Source organism: Squalius cephalus, assembly GCF_949319135.1.
Source record: "Squalius cephalus genome assembly, chromosome: 5".
NCBI classification, from domain to species: domain Eukaryota; kingdom Metazoa; phylum Chordata; class Actinopteri; order Cypriniformes; family Leuciscidae; genus Squalius; species Squalius cephalus.
Window position 1 is genome coordinate 23,067,712 of NC_137126.1, and position 22,544 is coordinate 23,090,255.

At 36.6% G+C, this 22,544-nt stretch overlaps 3 protein-coding genes across 7 annotated transcripts in view; all 3 read left to right on the forward strand.

Annotated features, from left to right (window-relative positions):
* The first annotated feature begins 2,024 nt into the window (after positions 1-2,024).
* ifngr2 (interferon gamma receptor 2) lies at positions 2,025-6,311 on the forward strand. Its single transcript, XM_079871581.1, has 7 exons — positions 2,025-2,404; positions 2,512-2,632; positions 2,880-3,034; positions 3,138-3,295; positions 3,407-3,554; positions 3,781-3,941; positions 4,210-6,311. Exons 1-7 carry the CDS (start codon positions 2,344-2,346, stop codon positions 4,327-4,329), a joined length of 924 nt encoding a protein of 307 aa, XP_079727707.1. The 5' UTR covers positions 2,025-2,343; the 3' UTR covers positions 4,330-6,311.
* A 647-nt stretch (positions 6,312-6,958) lies between these two features.
* Positions 6,959-10,010, forward strand: LOC307158282 (uncharacterized protein; the record flags this gene model as incomplete). The annotated part of the gene is made up of 3 exons (XM_079870716.1): positions 6,959-6,989; positions 9,231-9,527; positions 9,682-10,010. The coding sequence occupies 3 exons, from the start codon at positions 6,959-6,961 to the stop codon at positions 9,963-9,965; spliced, it is 612 nt and encodes a 203-aa protein (XP_079726842.1). The 3' UTR covers positions 9,966-10,010.
* Positions 10,011-12,952: 2,942 nt separating this feature from the next.
* Positions 12,953-22,544, forward strand: part of slc4a4a (solute carrier family 4 member 4a) — a 60,081-nt gene continuing 50,489 nt past the window's right edge. For 3 of the 5 annotated variants that reach the window (XM_079873250.1, XM_079873251.1, XM_079873254.1), the window contains exon 1: positions 18,065-18,377. In XM_079873250.1, coding sequence (XP_079729376.1) covers positions 18,191-18,377 — 187 coding nt within the window. In that variant the 5' untranslated portion in view covers positions 18,065-18,190. Of the gene's footprint in view, positions 13,219-18,064; positions 18,378-22,544 lie in introns of those variants that run through there. The other 2 variants (XM_079873253.1, XM_079873252.1) reach the window with 2 other exon arrangements.

The window sequence follows — 22,544 nt, forward strand, 5'->3', positions numbered from 1 at the left end:
AAAACAGATCAAAACAGGGCAATAATTAAGGAGAATTAATTATATTGTGACTAAGTTATGATGTCACTTTGTAGGCCAAAACACGGAAGTGAGTTAGCATTTTAGCACTCCCGGTTCCCTCGCCCTAAAGTCTATGGGTTTTTTGAATGGGTTTTTGCTAAATCGCCTGAAATAAGGTCTGTGGTTAAAGCCTTGTATTTATATGTGTAGTTGACAAATAACGTGGACGTTAAGCTTTTTTAAGCAGATCAGACACAAATACAATTAATATTTAGGCTATATTAATGTGAATGGGTGAAGTTTGGCCTGTCAGGCCGCATGTCATTAAGTTTCTATCAAGTTACATTATTATGCTACTCATTTATTATTTACTCATTTATTTACGTATCCATTTTTATTAAATAACATGAAATCAAATTTTAAGTTATTTTAGTAAAATTTTAATTCATCAACAGTCCTGTCCTGTGACATTAAAAAAAATAGATTCTCAATTAATCTCTCAATTAATATGAGGACAAAAAAGGTTATATAATCACTTTAATTTAAGTAAAATTTGTGTTTTCAATTAATTAAGTCTGGTTTCACAGACAGGGTTTAGATTAAACAAGGATTGGGCTTTAGTTAAATTAGTTAAACATTTTTTAAATGTGCCTTAGAAAGAAAAAAAAAACATTACTGGTGTGCATCTTGACTTGAGACAAAACAATGACATTGACACATTTTAGATATGCTAGTGCAAGTTGCTTTTAGTTACACCAGTTTAAACATGCATTTTAGAATAGGCTTAAAGTGTCATGAAACCCTGAACCAAATTTTCTGAGATTTTAACAGAGGTTTGTGTGTTGAACACCATTGAAGACAATGTTAGCATCTGTTAGATTTAATAGTAGGGGGAAAATGGTTACATTTTAGTTCCGCTATTTTCATCTTTCGGGTTTAAAAAAAAAAATTCAGTGTGGCAACAAAGTTATTTTCAGATTTAGTGTTAAAAGTGCAAGAAATATCAATCAATCTAATCTAAACCAAATAAACATTAAACAACAATACTAATGCTCATGTAACTGTTTTCTGGTGCATTTACACAGGACAGATCTGAATTTGTAAGCTTTGTTAGTGATGTGCAAACTATGCTAATTGCAAAGAAAAATACCAAAAATACAGAATATGTATGTAAAGACAGTCACAACCTTTAAGTCAAAGATCTTTTCTCTTGTTCCTCTTCCTCTATTACTGTGATCAAGTCACATGAGCGTAGACTCTGACTGCTGGGACTTGAACATGCTTGCAGAGGAAACTTATCATGCAGAACCTACATAAAGGGAAATAACATAAATAGAAAGGAGTAAACACGGTCACTAGTAGGTTGTGAAGGCTGTCAATCAAAATGTGGACTGGTGATGTGTTCCCTATCAGAAAACAAATGGATAATTCGGTCAATTAAAAAAAATTTTGACAGAATTTATCAACTTGTTGCCAGCTGGTTGTTCTAATTCTCACCCTTTCTAAAAATATGAAAGTTGTTGGTTTAATATATAAGACTGTATATAAGATTGATCTGATTTCATGTTGTTTTGTATTTTATTTGTTCATTGTTTATTTTGTTGGATTTTAGTTGGACTTGGTCAGAACTGTTTCAAAAATAGTTATCTGCAGATGCCTGCTGCCTTTGGGCTCAGTGATGTTGAATTTAAATGACATGTAAAATAAAGACATGTTATGTTACATTATGATGTAATGGTGTTTTTTGGAAGGGACTAAAGAACAAAGTTTTTTATCAGCTGAAAGGAAGAATACAAATGTTTTATTAAGTTAGATATACATAACAGTTTCAGGTTATGTTTTGGTGTTGGTAACATGTCCCACACGAACTTATAATCGTCCCACATTTGGTTTGTTTGATGGTGGTCACCCTAGTTAAAAATCGTATTCGGTACCAAACCTTTATTTTACTGTCTATGTACCAAACTAGCATCAAATGCGAGTCGAGCATGCGTCTCTGTCTCGCGATATAATAATATAATCTCGCGTAACTTCGACACGAGTCGTGGGCGCAACGCGGAAGTCATAGACAGACGGAATTGAATCTGATCCAGCCACTAATTGTAATATAACGCTTACAAATAGGATTTATAACTAAACAAGAAGTAAGAAAACAGTTCTGTCGTATTTATTATTGGGGTTAACAGAATTTTATTGTGTGAGATCCTCTACTGAACTCCGTAGATTACGCTGTTTACTGTAAGAGTCCAAGAGGAACTAGCGTGTTTCAACAGAACACCAGAATGGCGCTTCATCAAAAAGCCCAGGTTTCATGGTGAAAAATATGGATACAAAACCGTCGAAATGATCCACCACCTTCACGTAGTGGCGGTTTTGATACTGATCACTGACACTTTGAACACCGGTAAGGAATCAAATAATATGATTTGTGGAATTGCCTCAACTATAGTATTTAAAACAACGTGTCTTGCTTTCGTGTCCTTAAAACAGCGAATATCTGTTTTATTTCAGAGAGGACATTCGGCTTAAAGCCTCCTCAAGATGTCAAGATAGTCGGATCATATCTGCAGTGGAAGCCTTCCAAAGATGACAACGTGCTGTATTCACTACAGTACACGTACAACCCTAAATAGTAAGCATATTATGTTAAATGTATAGTTCAACCAAAATGTAATTATGTCATCATTTACTCACCCTCATGTTGTTCCAAACCCTTTTGATGTTTGTTTTTTTCTACGAGAGTTATACAGAATTTCAGTCACTTTCATTGGCTCTTTTTCCATACAGTTAAAAATGTAATGCTGACTGAGGAGGTCATATATAACACCTGCACTATCATCTTGCCTTTAACTTTTTCTGTATTGTTATTTTGATTTTAGCAATGCAGAGGATGAGTGGCTCAATGTGTCAAGCCATATTGGAAGAAAATTAAGAATCACTCCTGAATTTTATGGAGCGGTATTCCGAGTTCGCACAGAGAAAGGAAACAACGTGTCAGAATGGCAGTATTCAAATCCAGTCCAGTGTGTAAATGGTAAAGATTGCTTTATGTGGTTATATGTACCTTCCATTTTAAATGTTTGTTTGTCACCTCTAATATCTCTAACACAAACATCTATGTTCTTTGTGTTTCACAGTTGAAACGTTTTGTATTCCTGTGACGAATCTGATTGTAACACCTGAAAGGGTTTCCCTGACTATGGCACATATGGATGAGAGCTTAGACAAAGAATATGGAGAGCACATTGAATTTAATATATCATACTGGAAAGTAGATAATGGAGGATCCCCTAAGGTCTTTTGCATCCTTCACAAAAAAAAAAAAAAAAATCATGTAAACAAACATTCATTCCATTTCTGTAGGAGGACTAGTGTAAAGCTGACTAGAGTTTTTTTATTCCTACAGGTAGAGTCTATTATTACGAATAGAAAGAATGAACCCTTTCCTGAACTGGAATTGGAGCAAAACTACTGTTTCCAGGTTGAATATTTGCTTTACAATAAGCCTTATGGAAATGCTAGCAAGGAAAGATGTGAATTCATCCCGGAAACGCGTGAGTCTTATTCACTTTATTTTATTACTTGATTTTATTTTATTTATTACTAGAGCACAGACTGCATCGGCTTCATTCAGAGTGTGTGTGTGATTAAACCCAATCAGAAATTCATTAACTTTTAGATACTGAAATGAATCACATGCTGCAATACATTATTCAGTTTGCTCAAGTGCATTAATTGTTTAACTGAAATGTGTTCTTTCATTCCTTTCTTCCTGTGTAGCTGAAGCAGCAAGGAGACGTGTTTTGCTCTATAGTATTTTAACCACATTTTTTGTTTCGTCCATGTGTGGTATCTGCATCTTTGTACTTTTTAAATACCACAAAAAGGTGAAACAACTATTACAGCCAGTCCAACTGGAAATTCCTGACCACTATCGAGAGGTACACATCCATATTTTATAATTATTAATCAATTGAGATAAAGTAAAGTAACTGAATGGTAGCTCTAATATGGCAACCTATAACAATTAACTACTTTTTTGATAAATATTGTTTTGGTACATGTTGTCGAATTTGAGTTCTGAAGAGGCCTGCTATCATCAGGCAACACATTTTTCTTAAATGATCATTCATCAGTTTGAAGAGTTAGATGTAAATTATTTTATTATTATTTTTAAGATGAGTATTTATGTTCTTTCCCTTTATGTAGGTTCTGTATGGTAGGTTTCCTCTGCAAGCATTTCCAAGTCCCAGCAGTCAGAGTCTACGCTCATGTGACTTGATCACAGTAATAGAGGAAGAGGAACAAGAGAAAAGATCTTTGACTTAAAGGTTGTGACTGTCTTTACATACATATTCTGTATTTTTGGCATTTTTCTTTGCAATTAACATACTTTGCACATCACTAACAAGCTTACAAATTCAGATCTGTCCTGTGTAAATGCATCAGAAAACAGTTACATGAGCATTAGTATTGTTGTTTAATGTATATTTGGTTTAGATTAGATTGCAATGATTGATATTTCTTTTAACACTAAATCTGAAAATAACTTTGTTGCCACACTGAGTTTTTTTTTTTCTTTGGCAAGTTTTTGCACAATTTTTTTTAAAGTAAATTTCACATATGGGATTAAGTAAATTCTACTTAACTAAGTTAAGTGAAAGTAACTAAGAAAATAAGTAATTTTAACTTGGCTAGTAAAAGGTTGAGTAATATTTATTTAGTTGAAGTTTCCTTTGCAATACATTTCAAAAATACCCAATTAATACAATAGATATTGTTTAAGACAGTATATCTACATATCAGACGTAAAGTGTCATGAATGCAGAGACCTCAATACTCGGTAGACAATACACAATGACGATAACATTTGATGGATCATTTTTGTGTTTGAATGTGTCATTCTGAGTAGAAAATGAACTTCAAATGTCACAAAATTGCACACTACTAATCCTAACAACTAAAGCAATGATAAAACAGTATAACTAGACGCGGCAGGCACGAATTTGACGCGCTATTCGCGTCCGGTGTGAACGCACAGTAAGTACAGCTGGAAAACTGAAAAATCAACCTCATTAATTATTCAAGGCCCAGTGCATGATGGGAACACCAGTATCAGAAAAGTTGAGTAATTTTACTTAATTTTATAATAACGTTGATATTTACACTTTCATTTCTACACGCTTGAATTGAGTACTAATAGACTTTACCTAGTTATTTTTTTTTTTATTCTTACCTGAACTAACTTTTTCATGTAAATTACATTGTTTTTTCTGTAGTACTTCACCACAAAATCATTTTTATCAGTGCACAGTTTTAGAATAATGTAATCGCTATCTACATTTAATCTGCATAAGTATTAATGATGGGCTAAGTAGAGATTCAGCTAAAGAAAATAACTAAATTCAAAAAAAAAAAAAAAAAAAAAATTCTTCAAATCACTGTAATGTATTTTAGTTGTTTATATTTGGCCATAACATTAACTGGTTGCTCCATTTGACCCTCTGATATTCTTTCCCTATTTCAACTAAACTCCTGTTACAACACAAGTGCTCAGTTTTCAGTATTGCATGAGTTTACTTTATTATATTTCAAAATTCCCTTTAAATAGCTGTACACAGTTGGTCTTCCCTCAGAGCATCATTTCTTGTATATGTCCCTCATTTACATTTTATTCTGTTTTTATATATGTATAGTTTTGTTGAATGTCTTTTTTATTGTGAAATTAATTTGGTTGCCAAAATGTAAAAAAATATTGAAGCATTTAATATAGCAACTATATCTATCTATACTGATGATGGAGTTAATTAGGAAAAGTAGACTCTGTGTCAGCTTATTTTAATTGCGTTCAATTGGTCTGCTTTTGATAAAAGCTTGCACTTGTTTGTATTTTTCTATGTTCTTGTCGAAAGGTTTTTGTTAGTGCCTACATTTGTGATAATGGCCATTTAACATGCAATACAAAGTTAGTAATTGTGGGAGCTTAATAATTTTTATACTGTGAAATTGTAAAGTGATAGTGTAGTTTTTAATGAATGTTTGATTAATAGCTTTAATATAACCAATGAACATTGGAGATTTGAAACTACTGCTAAGCTCTCACTGTTCTTTGTTGATTTTTTTTTTTCCCACAACTGTGAAATTATACTTATAAAGCAGTGTAGCTGTTTGTTTTTCTTTCTTGTTTTGATTTATACAGATAACTTTTATTGTGAACCAGCTCAAGACAAAATGTGCAAAGTCTCTCAATTGTGAAATAGGCGCTATAAAAAGGTAAATTACTTAAAATAAAGAAAAAAGACAGAAACGGGTTTCCTCTTCTTGCATAATTTTCAGTTATTTGCATGAGTTGAGTATGCTAATTGCTTGATGTACAATATGCAGATTTACCTTAAAATAAAACTACTTTTTCCAACCACAAGAGGGCACAAGCATACTTGACAAATTATTCTTGTTATTCTTATATTTTAGTGTATTGATTTTCATAAGCACTCAATGAAAAGCCAACTACAAACTTCCTAAACCTTTCTGCTTTTCTCAGAAAACCTAATCATATTTTGTGGAATTAGTCATATTTTTTTACCTGAATGCCAGGACTGTTTTAGTCTGAACTGTGAACTTCTGCACCCTGTTTTCTCTACAGAACATCCGATCTTTGCATGAGACTGAAGCGAAGAATGTGCCAGCGGCATGCAATGTGTTGGATAGCTTTAGAGATGATAGGGAACAGACTTAAACCCCTTAAATGTTCCTCCTGAAGCCATTGTCTCAATATCTCCATCAAAGGAATGTTAAGCCTCCATGCATTATACACTGTGAGGAAAGAAGGGCTTCAAATACTTGAAGCAGACAGGTGTTTACACAAGTAATGCTTGCTTTGACACGTGGATGTTTGTGTCCTGAGAAAGACATACAGATTGTCAAAGAGTTTGTTATTATCTAAACACTTTAAACTACCATGAAAAAAGCACCTAAAACCAGCCTCAGAAGTTGGTCAAGGATGGTTTAGCTGGTTTAAGCTGGTCTTTTGACCTATATCTTGACTAACAGGCTGGCCAAGCTGTTTAGCTGGACGGCCAGTTGGTCTTCCACCTAAGGCTGTTTTAGCCTGTGTTAGCTTTGTTGTTATTTTTTTTCTTTAGAAAAGATCGGAAGACTTTTACTATATGCTAATGAAAGCAAACGCTGTGTAGGTTATACTCTGATATAGTATAACCTTCGGTCTATGGGTCTAATAAAACCATTCTTGTGTGCAAAGGTCAATCTCTCAAGGAATGATTTAAAGAATGGAAAGAAGTACTTTTGATTCAAAAGGATGTTTTAAAAGTTGAGGTGATCATCAGCTTGGAGTCGCAACAAATGCTCAAATTAATTTAGAGTTGCATTCATTGATTGTGTGCATTCTTTAGTCATTTTAACAGGATTGATTTTTATATGAGCATTAATTCTCGTTACATATTAGAAAGCAAGCTAACAACTGCATACTCGTTACCACAGCATGCTGCAGTCTTATACCTTTTAAAAGTTTGGAGTCAGTAAGATTTATTTGAAAATAAAATAACAATTTTATGCATCAAGGATAATTGATCAAAAGTGACAATAAAGTCATATATAATGTTACAAAAGATTTCAATTTCTAAATGCTGTTCTTTTGAACTTTCTATTAATCAAGAATCCTGAAAAAATAAATTGTAGAGAAGAAATAAAAAAAATGTTTCATGAGCAGCAAATCAGAATTTCTGAAGAATCATGCAGTCTTGCATGAAATGTAACATTGCATGACTCAAGTCAATCAGTCTCAATTGACTTGAGTCATGCAATGTTACATTTGACAAAATTACATTTTACAATAGGCCTATATTAAATAGAATTTTTTTAATTGTTATAATATTTCACAATATTACCATTTTGTACAGTACCAATTTGTACTGTATTTTCAATCAAATAAATGAAAAACAAACATTTCAGAAATCTTACCAAGCTTAAACTTAATTTGAACAGTAGTGAACATGCATGTCTTTAGCCAATGTGCAACCCATAGTGAAATATTTGAGAATCAAAACATATTTTTAAGCAGCAAACCACATTATAACTTACTATATATTCTTATCTATTTATGACAAGCGTATCAATATTTGTTATCGGAATGGACTTTCAATCTAACATGAACAAGATGTAAGCCAAGGCCTGTCATGTCCGTGCGTGACAGCTAAGATTGAAGAAGTGCATTCCCTCAATTACTAAACTATTATAAACCCCAGAAGAACCATATATAAGCGACTAGTAGGGATTTTGTTCAATTCTGTTAGCAAAAAAAAAAAAAAAAAGACTCAGATTCAGTCACTGATTCAATCTGTGACTCTTGCTGTAGATTACAGCATTGCTCCAGTAGGTGGCGACCAGTGAATGTTTGAGTATTATGATTTAATATCTTTGTTCCAAACAACAAATCAACAGCATAATTTAAAATACGAATTAGGATGATAATAATTAGGCCTACTTGACTGATCAACATTAGGCTACTTGTATTTTTAAATAATGTGAACACATGAGGGCATTTAAAACACTAAATGAGATTACAAAGTTTATTAATTTCATAATGGTCGTATGCTTTATTACAAAGGTTTTCACCTCAGACGACAGAATGTGTGCGCTTACATAGAATAGGCCTATATATATATATAATGAAGATATCTTGCTGTTTCCTATCAATAGTGTAAATCAGTGTTTCTCAACTGGTGGGAAGACTGTTCTGGCTGGGCCGCGGAGTGTGCAGTCATAGAAACAAGATCAACAGCAACAAAAAAACTTAATTCTAAATGTTTTCTGATGTGAGACTTTTATTATGAAAGACATGTGTGAAAGCTTTTGACTCTTCTGTCAGATGCAGTTTAAGTAAAGAGTGCCTGAGAAAAACATGTTGTCCCGAAATGTGTAAATGTGGCCGCGCACGTTTTATATCTCCACTAGCGCAAAAGAAACTACGAACATGCAACGTCGTGGTCTTTTTGTCAATTAGTAAGTCATGTAATAAAAGTAAAGTACCAATAAAATCAGTCACTGTGTAATCTTCGTGTATGTTTATACAACCACCCCCGTGACAGAACACCGGACCGACAAAGTAAATAGCGACGTGTTTTGTACGATTTTCTTTTCTGTTTTCGTGTTCAGTGTTTTCTACACCTTGCACCATGGACTTTCCGGTAGTGAAACTATTGTGCCTTGAGCAGGGAGCTTTGTGACATATGTCGAGTGGGTGCTGGCTTCCTGCGGATCAGCGTTCACCATCGAGGACGGCGCCAGCCCCACTGCCCATTCAGTGCCCAGCCAGAAGCACCTAGACGACAAGGATCGATGCCCTGACCCCACTGCAGGTAGTGTGACGGAGATCGCCGCAATGTATGAGCCTGCACCCCCAAGAGCGACAGAGGATCACATCGCCACGGAGCCCGAGCAGCGTGACCAGGTGCGAGCCGGCCGAGCCATCCATCGTCGAGGGAGTGCTGGTGGACTTCGAAGGTTCGGAAGTAAGGGTTCGGTACACACACACACACCCCGCCACTGAGAGTGAGTGTTTGGCCAAAGATACTTTTTGATTTTGAGTTTGGAGTGGACATTATTCTATCCCCGGTACTACTACCTGAACCAGTCTGTCTTCTGCCTGTCTTGCTCCGTCTCCAGCTTCGGTGTGCTACGATCTGCCTCGACCCGTCGCTCTGGCACCCGTACTCCTTCTGCCCTCAACCTCAGCGTGGACCATCAGCCATTCAGCCTCGCTGGACTCCCTCGGCATGTCGGCTCCACCTGGGTCAGACATCGCTTCACCTGTCTGCTGCTCTCTGGTCCTCCACCCCTTCAGCTGCAGCTCGCTCCGCTCTACCTCAGGCTCCGCCTCCGCCCTCGGTCACTCCAGCTTGCCCTCAGACCTCCGGATCCCCACCTCGATCTCGGGAGGTCGTCACTGAGGCTCAGTCGCGGCCACCTAGTTTGTCGTAATCTCTCCACCACCTCGGCTCATCGGCTGCGCGGTGGGCTCCATTCACGCCGTCATTGCCTCCTGTCCTGTAATCCCCATGGCGGCCCTCATCAGTGTTCCTCCATGGCTCCTCCCACCATCAACGCCGCCATGGGGCACTCCTCTGGCTGTGGGCTGGATATAGAGCCATCATCCCCGGCTCAAGGTCATCCCTTGGCTCACTTCACCTTCATCACCACCCTGGACTTTGTTGTTCGTCCTTCTCCCGGTCGTCCATCCAGCACTAGAACTTCCTCCTGCCTGTCTGCGCCATCCCTTCACCATCCCCTCATCCTCTTCGTCTCCTCTTCTCCACGGCGCAAGGTCACGCCTACCGGTAGGGGGCGTTCTGTCACAATCACGTTAGTTTGGACTTGTTGTGTTTGGTCATCGTCTGCCAAAGTCATTTATTTGTTCTCACGGACACTTGTTCTGTGCAGCAGTGCACTCATCAATCACCATCATTATCACCTGTATATATGTTCATTTCTGTTTCAGTTCAGTGTCCAGTGTCGTCTATTGTGGATGTGTTGTATGTTGCTCTGTTCGTTTGGATTACTCGTTGGATTTATTAAATATTACCTTATTGCCTTCATCTTCGTTTTCAGCCCCATGACACCCACATACTCAAAATGATCAAGATGAACTATGATGACAATAACAGTATTGGGTGTAAAATTATTTCTCATGCTCCTAAAAGAGTCTAAAGAGTAGCCTATTTATCCTGATGATGATACCAATGAGTTATGTAGCTACATGATGGATTAAAACCGCTTTAAAGATTTCAGCCCTTTAAAAACACAGTATTTAAAAAAAAAAATCATTATAGATTTTGTGATGATAGTTTTTAAGTTCACAAATGGTTAAGTGTTTAGTTAATAGTATGTTGATGGATTCCAGCTCTTACTGGAAGTCTCCCAAAAACGAATTATATAACTTGAAGGCAATACACAGCAGTCTTTACGTGACATGATCTCCCTGGAGTCAATGACAAGATCCTCTCTTGATCTGAGTGTCTGTGTGTGTGTATTTTCTTCTTGCCTCAAGGTGAGAAGGTCGGTGTACTTGTCTTGTAAGTATAGTATTTATGAGAAGGAAAACAAGAGGGAAAGAAAAGGGATGAACTGCATAGATTCCAGGAGTATCTAAACATCAAGAAGAAACATCAAAATAAGACTGTCTGGATCAAAAATGTTTAGAGACAGTTGAAACTTCAAAACTGTTGCATGCCATCATAAATGCTTTGGAAAGCTCTCAGAGTGATGTTTTAGTTCGAGAGAATGGATTAAGATTGTCTGCCAAGAAAAAAAGTCAATAGAGCAACAAGGCCTTCAAAATCCCTTCAGTGGTTTATTTTGCTCATTTAAAATCTGCAGATAACACCATACACATAGCCTACTTCTGTCCTTGTCTATCCACATAACTATAGCAACGTACAGCCTGTCTGAAACAGTTTGAAGGCAACTCATGTCTTCATTCTTTTCTGCATACATATGGGAAACATTTAAAGAATATTTTACTTTACAATGAATAGTGTTTGAAAACAAGGCAAAATAAACAGAGAATCAAGTAAGCATTGAATTTAGTCTGATTTGAAGTCACCATAAATTCATGTGAAAGAAACTGCAACCGTTTGATTTGTCAATCATTGTAGTCATCATTTAACCTCTAATTAGTTCATTAATTAGAATGTGCAATTTATGTTGTTGAACAAAACGGGGAATCTTTTTAAAGTAATGTTAACAGATCCTTTTAAAATGAAAACCCATACGAAATTTCCAAGGGAACTCAAGGCTAGTAAATGCTAAATCTCTTCTGAGTTTTATGGGACTACAAAATGAGCATCTCTATGAAAGCAACATAAATTCTTCTAATTCAAGAACATAAATGGTATAAATTGTAATGCTGACAAATATAAAGCAAAATATATAAAAAACAGGTATTATTAATAGTTATCAGTTAGGCTACTTTCCACCACCATCAAAGTTTCATTCACCGCAGTATTTAATGAAGTGTTCTGCCTAATGTGATTCAGACAAAAAACAAACAAACGAATAGAGTGTGTGTAAAGAAACTAAAGACAATAATGTACATACATTTAAATATAACTGTTTTAAAATATTTTTTTCCAACCATTATTTTTGCCTACCATCCTCTAACATATCTGGACTTGAGTCAACTCCCTTTGCACATATGGTTTTTATTCCTACCGGGGAGAGCAAAAGAATGGCTGACCTTCAGAGAGAGGCTCTCCGGCTGAGCATTTAATAATGTATCACTAGAGTGTTTGTGTGTAAATGTGTATGTGTCTAAGTAGCATGTTCTGTTTGGTTTCTGTTTCATCCAATTGAAATGAAACCTAACCTAACAAACCATATAACATACCATAACATAACATAATGATTAATATCTATAACAAAATAAACTAAAATATCCATCTTTCAATAAATCTTATTCAAAAAAGTGCATTCAAATAAGCCTACACTCTAAGTTTAACATGAAACCATTTCACACGTTTTACCTACCTGACTTACCTGAGTAACAATGTAGTCTGTGTGAGATTTCTTCAGAAGGTGTCGCTGTGTCTCACGTGAACGTGAAGTAGCCACAAGGTGCGCGCGCGCGCACGAAGTACCTGCTTTCTTTCATCCCTCCGCCAAACTTCGGGTCCACTTTGAATCATCACTTGAGCGCACATAAACTAGACACGCGGGTTTCTTATGTCTACGCTGAGGCGTGTACCATATTCAGTCGTCTTACGGTAGTGAATTGTCGTCTTCTCAGAGAAATATGTGTTAGTCTCATCTTACTCAAGGTAAACTTCTTGACCTCCCACCCCACTCGTGCTGTGACGTGACTGGCAGCGGCTAGTAATAAATGAAACGCGCATTTTGAAGCGTCCAGTTGTTCTGCTGCTTCAGCAGACGCGCGTCTGTCACATGCGGCGGGGCACATTCAGACAGAACTGGAGGTATTTTTAATGTTCTTTTCTTTGTCACTATTTTTCTTCTTCTTGCTATTAGAAAAAGTTCTTCAAAGGAGTAATTAAAACCAGTGTTGTCAATGTTTTGAGAGCGCCCAGTAACCGGACAGTTGACACGTTTGCCGTTGCAGTGTTTCTATTGATTTCGCTGGACTGAAACACCAAACCACTGGGATAAACTATCAGCTATTCAACTTCACAAAATGAGCGCCGGGAAGAGGTAAGAAATCCCGAAAACTGTTTCTATATTAACCGGTTCTGTGATTCGGGTTACAGTTCAGTTCATAGCAGAAGAATAGCATCTGAAAGCCCCATATACAATAACAAACACTGTAAACTGTTTATATGAATGAGTCTACACACATGGGACAAAACAAACCACACAACTTTATCATTATACGTTTTTACGTCCCTACTTTTTACCGTCTACCTCTACACCGTCATAGGCAATGCACGAAAACCTTTCTAAAATGAATATAGCTAAGTCATTCTGAAGGTCCTCTTTCCATATCTAATCTGCTGTAAGTTCAACATCACAAGCTCTGTTTAGCTTTATAGTGTTTTTGTTGTTGTTACAGTTTTGCAGTTTTAAGTAATTGCATTAATGATTTCTACCACTGTCTCTATAGGTCAACTCAATCATACAAATTATGAAGACATTCTGTTGGATATTTTTTTAGTAATGTCCCTGTCCCTCATTTTAAGTTATTAGTAACTAACTTTATCAGAACAAGTTGGCTACTGCATTTAATATATGTTATGCAAAACGTGGCTAATTTATCAACACCTTCAGCTGTCAAAACCATAAGATTGTCTTAATAACAGTTCGATTGGAACTAAATTCGGCTTGATTGATCGATTGATTCATGTGAATGAAGCATATAACCTATAGCCTATAATAAACATGCAATAGCCCTACAACCAAACTCAGGTCAATGCGTTTCATGTTCAGCAGATACATCCAAAACAATTTGTTAATATGTAGGCCTAAACTTATTTATACCTATATTTTTTCTCCTTTGTAGTCTGCTATGTCCCAGCTCTCAAAAATCAGCGATACAATATTACACAGAAGCTAAAAATATTGGAGAATTATTCTCTCAGTTGAGGCATGTAATCCAAACTGCTATCCATAAAACACTAAAGAAATCACTTTAAAAAAAGGAGAACTAATTGATTTCATTTGCCTTCATGGGAATATTGGCCATATTTATAAATAGTTGAAAATATTCTGTTACCACTTACCAGTCTTGCTTGTATTGTTAAGTGTGGGTGTAGTTTATTATGCAATACTATTTCCCATGTATTTACCTTCAAAGACTTTTAAATATGTTCTTAATTCTGGTCAGTCGTCAGTTGCCCAAGACAGCAATGCTGAAATGATACTTTACCCAGTTGACACCAAAGTGTTTTTAAGGAAACGTGAGGTGAACTCATCTCATGTGAAGGAGCACTGTGTGCCTGCTGTGTCAATATCTGTTCCATAGGTGGCAATGAAGATTGGAGGAGGAAGAGGGATAGTTTTAATCTGATGGGACAGAGTGTGATGTTCAAAGTTTCAATGCGGACCTTTTTTTTGTGTGCCTTCTTCCCATAATGGTCGACAAAAGTAAAATTTTCCAAGAAATATTTTACCTTTTAACAAATCAAAACACTCACCGTGCTCTCCCAGCTAATTAGGTGCTGAGACAAAAGTACATGTAAAAAATACATAAAAAATTCTCTTAGAGGCAAAGGTAGGCTCTCGATTAACCCAGGGTTTGTTAAAAGGTACAAAAATGCAAAAAAGGTCTGCACTCTAAGAATTATTTGTTACAAACAGGAGATAAAGAATATAACGTATCAAACCGTTTATATATTCTTTATCTCCTATTTGTAACAAATAAAGTATTAGAGTGCAGACCTTTTTTGCATTTTTGTACCTTTTAACAAACCCTGGGTTAATCGAGAGTCTACCTTTGCCTCTAAGAGAATTTTTTCCCTACAATTTGTACATTCCGTACAAGTAAGATTACTGTAAACAGGATTGTTTTGTAGAAGTCTGTGATTTATAATACGGGCTATCATTTTTGACACTGTCTATAAAGCTGGTATTGTTGATGGTTGCTATTAACAGTATTAACCATGCTGTGTGTAAAGTCTAGCTGTTAGAAAGAGACAGTCATGTCCACAAGCTCTGTGTTAGCCAATATTCATTGACCTTTTAACCAGTCGTCTAGTATTATATCACGTCACGGATAACCAAGTGCTATACAATAATTTACACCTTGTTTGGGTCACAGTTAACCTATCGTATATAGTTATTGTTTAACAACATGTATAATTGTAAAACCACCACAGGCCTTGTGTTATAGTTTTTTAAATGGTCGTTAGTGTATTACTAACTGTTAGCTTTTAACTTTTATAAAAGTTAAATGGCCCTTTGGGTGACTTATAGCTTGACCTGCTGTGGACTGTCACCTAGGCTCATTGGAAAAACGTGCCTCTATCTACATTTTTGCAAAACTCCAAAAAATGTACCTATACATGCAATTCATTGCAGTTTCTAGCTGAAATGAACACTAGAGGCAGCAACATACTAACAATTCCTTTAAATGAAGAGTCTTTTATTCCCTATTGTGACATATATCCCAGTGAAATGGCTTCATGAATGAGAAAAAAAAATGAGTGTGGGACTTGATTTTGTCCATGGGGAACTGATTAGATTGTTGCATGGTTGTGGTTTGCAATCGCTGTGATGTCATGTGAGTGACAGGTTGATCCCGCCCCCGCACCAGTTAACAAGTCATCAAAGAATAGAAGAGATGTCGCTGCAAGAGGAAGGAGAAGTTATTTTGAATTTAGTCAAAAATAATGATATGCACGGATAAATCATTTATAATAAACACTACAATATTCCATTAAAAATAAGATTTGTCCATCTTGACCTCATGGTGACTTTAAAACAAATTATGAATACAGGGGCAGATTATCGATTAACAAAGACTTATTTTCGTGCGGTTCCTTGCGTAATACTTCATGATCTTAAAATACTTTGATTTCTTAACCGATACACGTTTGCGCTTGTATCACATAATCCTCTCGATGTGCCACCACTCACAGGACATTTCATTTCATTAGACAAACAACGAAATAAAACGTTAATCTGTTTCAGATAAAACTGAACACACTTCTAGCGCCACTCATTTGACATTTCACTGAAACATGCAAGAAGCAATGTGATATCATTGTGCAGAAATGTCACCACAGGCACGGTTTTTTCAATGAGCCTGGGTTACTGAATTGAGTGGTTAAACTTGGCATCTTTTCAGCATGCCTGATTGCATCTAGTCGAGATATGCAGTGACACTGGGCTCTCAGGGAGCTCTGTGCTCTTATCAGAGGAATCAGCTCTGTCCTTCCTGTTTGTTTACATTTTGGTTTGTTTTTATGGTTTTGTAAACATTCAGTGACAATTCTTGTAAGGAGCCCACAGAGGAAATCATTATCTGAGTGTGTTCTCCAGGCAAAAAAAGAAAAGAAAAAAAGGAAGGTTTTAATGGATTTTAGAGGTCAAATTCACATTTTCAAACCTGAAAAGATGATTGTGATCAGAACAAATAACATCCTATCCATTTTCTTCACACCTTTAGTCTTACCTTACCTTAGAGAAATGTCAGTGCCTGAATTGTTTCAGTCTGGACTTCTTCCTAAAGTGACAAATAGCAGTCACACCTCGCTAGGAGCAAAAATCTTTGTCCCTATAGTGGACAAATGGCTACATTGTCCTCAAGATGCAATTGTAAAGCACACCACATAGAGTTTACAGCATACCTTTTACATGCAGAGTGTAATGACGTCTCAAAAAAGACATTCCTTTGATGTGTTAATATTCAAATTAGTGTTATTGTACATGGAAGAATTGTGAATCATGGGGTAAGCTCCCGATAAGGGAGGATTAAAGGAAAATGAAAGATTTTTTTTTTTTAAATAAAAAGAGAATGCACAAATAAGAAATGAGAAGTACCACTAGTTTTAGCCAGATCAGGTCGGATGAAAGTTTGCTAACAACTGCTTCATGCCCTACATCAGTCCATTCAGAACTGACTAATAAGAATCATCTTATTATAGAAAGATGTAAATGTTATTCTACATTTTGAACATCTTGTGTATTTGTTGGCTTAAAATTGTTTTAGCTCAAATTATTGAAATTAACAAAAACTTTTCTAGTGATATAACTGACTTCACTTCATTAAAAAAGTCTGAATGGAATAGCATACTCTTATTGAAACATGTCAATCAGGAAATGAGTAAATTTCGGCACTGTTATGGATATTCATCCTCCTTATTCCAAACATCCAGTATATTGGACACTTTTTTTTGCTGTATGTTTTTGGTATGCTTAGACATGCATATATTTTATTTTAAATTATTTATATTATTTTATTTTATTTTATTTATAAAACGCATAAAAGCACATTAAATTTATTTTTATTATTTTTATTTGCTAACAAATACTACTGTATTTTTCTGAGTATAACTCACAATTTTTACATTATTTTTAAATGTAGTTAAATGTAACGTATACCGATGAAATTATCTGGGGGGGGGGGGGTTCTCTCTCAACAATGCAAATCTGACCTGGCGTGACTTACAGTCAAGTGTGATTTATTTTCCAGAAAAATACAGTAAACATTGATTGTTTGTAAAGTTTCCCATCTCAGGACTGATAAGGATATTTCATTATTGATTTAATGCCACAAGGGCGTATAATAATGCCCCATAACCATGTGATACTACTCCAGCCTTTTGTTAATGTGGATCACCTTTGAGTATAATAGACCAGATGGAGAAATCTGATTGTCATAAACAGTGTTTGTGTTCATGCTCAGTGTTTATTCCACCCACGTGTAGCTTGTTGTATTAGCATTAGTATCGCTCTTTAGCTGATCTGAAATCTGTGTGTGGCAGCCTGGCTCACACCTCCTGGACATCAGACTCAATTAGCATCTTACTAGGCTGCCCAGCCCGCCCCATCCCCCATAGACGGGATTACCCTACCAATGTCTACCTGACCGCTCCTGCGTACCCTCAAGGGCAGCAGCCTCAGAACAGGACTGTGTCTCGTAAGTTACACCACACATCTACTAACCAGGGCTGGATCCAGAACCAAAGACTTCCCCCTTGTTAGCGGTACCTGCTAACCTGGGAAAATGGCTAGTACTAGCAGAAACACACTGCAAGTGAATGAACCGCGATGCTACGGCTCCACGCTGTCTTTAGAAGATAAATGTGAGCAGTCTTTCTTCCTCTTTTACTACTATAGGGTGGAGGATGAGGCCGTGCTGGACAGAGGGGCCTCGCTTCTCAAGCACTTGTGTGATCAGGAAGAGGTTGAAGGTAAGTACCTCATTGTTAGTCTAAAGTCACTTATTTTCTTTGTTTAATTTGTTGTTTTTCAAAGTTTGGAACCAAGAATATGTTTTAAGTGTGGAAGAGTCATTTGGTTTTGCTTTGATACAGTTTGATTTGAGTGGAACGTTTAGTGTTTACTTTAAGGTGATGAAGATGTAGGGCACAAACACCAGGTGATTTTTTTGTTTACCCTGTCAGTTTCCTTCCGGTCCAAAGATAGATTTAAATGAGTGTGAGTGTGTGTTGTTAATCAGAGTGTAGTTTAGGAAGGTACTTAGACACAATTTATTTTTGAATACATTTTTGAATCTATCTACTGTAAGTCAGACAACTTGAATCAGAGTTAGAATGAGACTGAATATTATATATATATATATATATATACAAAATACTTATTTATTTTGTCACAATGGAAATAGAAGGTCAAGTCAAGCACATTGGATTGTAGGATACAGTATTTCACACTGCATGTTCTGTTGTACGCTGTTCATTTTAAAATGTAGTAGGTCATCTGTGCATACTGAATATTTTCATACTAGTATATGTCAGCATGCTATTCTAAACATAACCAGAGAAACTTTGTATTACAATTGCATTTTTCATATCTTTGAGGGACACTACTACTATTTAAATGGAAGTACTATTACTGCTGTTTAAATGGGAATTGGATGGAGTGTTCATTTTATTAAAATTTAATAACCCCTTTAATAACTTACTGACCCCAAACTTTACTGTTGAAAGAAGAAACATTAGTCTTAGAAATCCCCAAAACAACAACAAAAAAATGTCGGCCTGCCCTCAAAGTAAACTATAACAACATGTGCCTGTTAGACAAAGAGCCTATGTCGCCGTTCTTTTAGATATAGCCTAAAGCTTTATTAGCATCTATATTAGCATGCACAGTAGCGTGTCGCTATCTTCTGTACTTGTACCCTCCATCTCAACAGCTCTGTTACTGCGGTAACACAAGGTGCTCAGATGTTGAAGTCCATAATGTCCCAGCCAGAATCAGGGAATACGCTTTATCCGGTGACGAATTGCGTGCCACTCCAATTCAGCTCTCTTTCTATGGTCGCATAGAAAAGGGTCCCTCCGAAAGAACAGGAAGCTTGGCACAAAGCTGGCTCGACAATGTGTGGTTCCTCCCTCCCTCTTACCTCTCCCTTTCCTTCTCTTAGTCCTTGCTCTTACTCCCTTTTCCTTATTTGCTCTCGCCCATCCCAGCATAGGTGGGATCCCTATTCCTAAATGGTTCTCGATGATCTTTCTGCACCATTTGTTTGTTTGTTTGTTTAAAACAAGCAAAGAAAAAAGCAAAATGTCTACAATTTACAATCATTTTCCAGAATGTTTGCAGAAAAGATGCTGAATGTTCCCTGGAGCGGACAATTTTGGCTGATTCTTAACTTAAGACAAACAGGCACACAATTAAGTCACTTCCTCAACCTACATGATTTATACCCATGATGCACCAAAAATAAAATATCATTAGATTTTTTTATTTATCAAAAGGCTATTTTTTGCAAAATAATTTGTAAATCTTACTATAAAATTTTTTTCACAGTAATAAAAAGTAATTCATACTATGACATTGTGACTAATTATATTGTAACATTAAATATGATCTATTGTGAACGTACTAATGAAGTTACACATATTGGTAATGAGATAAGATAAGAATAAGATGAAAACATGAGATTAACACACTCAATAATTACAAATGCATGTCACATTTGGAAAGACAATTTGGACTGCATCCAAATGCAGTAATCTCTCGCTGACTGTGAGAGTGTATTATCCTGTAAGAAAAGAGACAGCAGGGCTGTGAATCCAGTTTAAACACACTCTGCATAATTTATAAGAATGGGTGATGTTTTACAAATACAAACAGATCTTTGTGTTTTGGTTCAGTGGATAAGCATTTTCATTTTGCTTTGTTTGATATTTGTCAGGGCCTTAGAGGACCGTAGTTCAAAGTCCCGGAGACAGTTTTGACTATTATCAAATGCAGGTGCACAAAAACGTGCAGGTTTAATGTAGAATTTGTCTCTGTTTCAGAAGAAGAAAACCATTATAAGATCATAAAAACAGTTGCAGTCATATCGATTGAGTCAAATATAATAAAGATCAACTGTTTTAGAAGAAATCTCCACTTAAATTCAGGATACACTGGATCGAAAACCAAGTGATTTTCTTTTCTGTTGAAACATTATGTACCTTTCTTATTGCATAAAATGTATTAATTTATTTGCAAAACTTTTTTTTCGACTCATCGGAAAGTAAGTAATTTTAGATCAAATTTCGATGCAGAAAATAAAAACAAGAAACAAACAATACAGAATGTTCCCGCATCATATCATCTATAGTCATCTGGACTTGTTCTATCTAGCCATTTAAAGATGCATTCACACTACCAGCGACAAAGCGACACGATCCGATTCATTTCAGTGGAGAGCTGGCGATTTCCGATTTCCTTTACTTGGGAACGCCCACTAGTGACCTTACCACCGGCCACTCGCAACATGCAAAATGGTGGTAGTGTGAACGAAGTGTGGGACATGTTGCCACTGCTTCCAGTGGCTTCATCTGGCGCCTTATGGCGGTGATTGTCCTGCGTTTAACCTCGTCATGCTTGATTATGTCATGAGGCTTGTAAATCACTGTGGTGGTTAGTCTCTCTGATGGGGTGAATCATGATCACTATGTGACCTGTGGCACTACAGCTGGGCTGAAGATGTAAAGACAGCCTTGTAATTGGCTGTGGATAAACAAGTACAGATGCACCTGAATAAATCCTACATGACATGAATATGACTTAGTTTTACTGTACTAATTTTTCATCATACTTTTAATTGGTGTATACAACCTTAATTTGAGACGTGCTTTAGCACTGTAACCCTTTAAATACTAAAATTTTGATCGATCTGATCTGAGTCTCTAATACTTGGGCTGTATTAAATTGAACATTTTTGATACAGATTGCCATGTTGCAGACCAGAATCTAATCCTTATTATTTCTGACCTTGAAATTTTTAGTTGTCAAAATGTTGTGCATCAAAAGCTAATAAGTGTTTATCTTTAAGTATAGCAGTTTATTATGGAGTCAGAGGTTGCAGAACACTGGCTTTTCATAAGACCTTTCTAAAGCCCCTTTCACACAGCGCTTTGAACCCGGGAAATTGCCGGCAAATTGCCAGAGTGCCTTCTGTGTGAACGCAAACACGACCCAGGATTGATGCCGGGATCGATGCCGGGTTGGGGACCTAGTAACATTGCCGTGTTCAGTCCCGAAACGCGCGCTGTGTGAACAAAAGCCATAAGAATGCCGTGTCGTAGTGATGACACTGACGCCGGGATCGTTCGCCAGCTAGTGAAACGGTAGGCTACGAAATGCGCAAGTTTATGATCGAATCAGAGAAAAAATGCACAAGCGTGGTTTCTCGAGAGAGAAATCGCAGCTCATAAGCAAACTTAAGACGCTGCTGAGACATTACAAGTCACACCGATGTCACGTGTCTTTACGGGATTTTTACGGGTTGTGTGTGAACGCACTCTCTGATTCCGGAAAATCACTGGCAGTGTGAATGAACCAAAATCAAACGAACCCGGGTCAAATCCCGGTGTTGTGCCAAATTTCGACCCCCTGCCAAATTATTACCCTCCTCGTTGAAGTCAGTAACTGATTGCCTAATCCTAACCCTACCCCTAATCCTAACCCCTCCCCCACGACTAATCCGAAACCTGCCAATGGTAGGAGGGTAATAATTTCGCGGGGGTCGAAATTCGGCACAACACCGGGTCAATTTATCCGTGTTTTTTCCGGAATCTCTGTGTGAAAGGGGCTTAACTAATATTGACATGCATTTAATTTTAGTTTAATTATAGATGCACAGCACACTTTAATATAAATTGCTTCTTTGACAACGTATGCCATGTTAGATTATGGCCTGGTTAATTAAACATCTCAGTTTAGTTGTAGCACTAGCCTGAAAAAGTTTACAATTCAGGGATAGATTGTATCAGGTCTGGTTTGCAGATCTGCACTGATGTCACTGGTCTAGTCAGAGATGCATTAAAGAATATTTCAATAAGTTACATAGTAACATAGTGTGGGATGTATTTTTAACAGATGTACTTCATGTGACTTGGGGA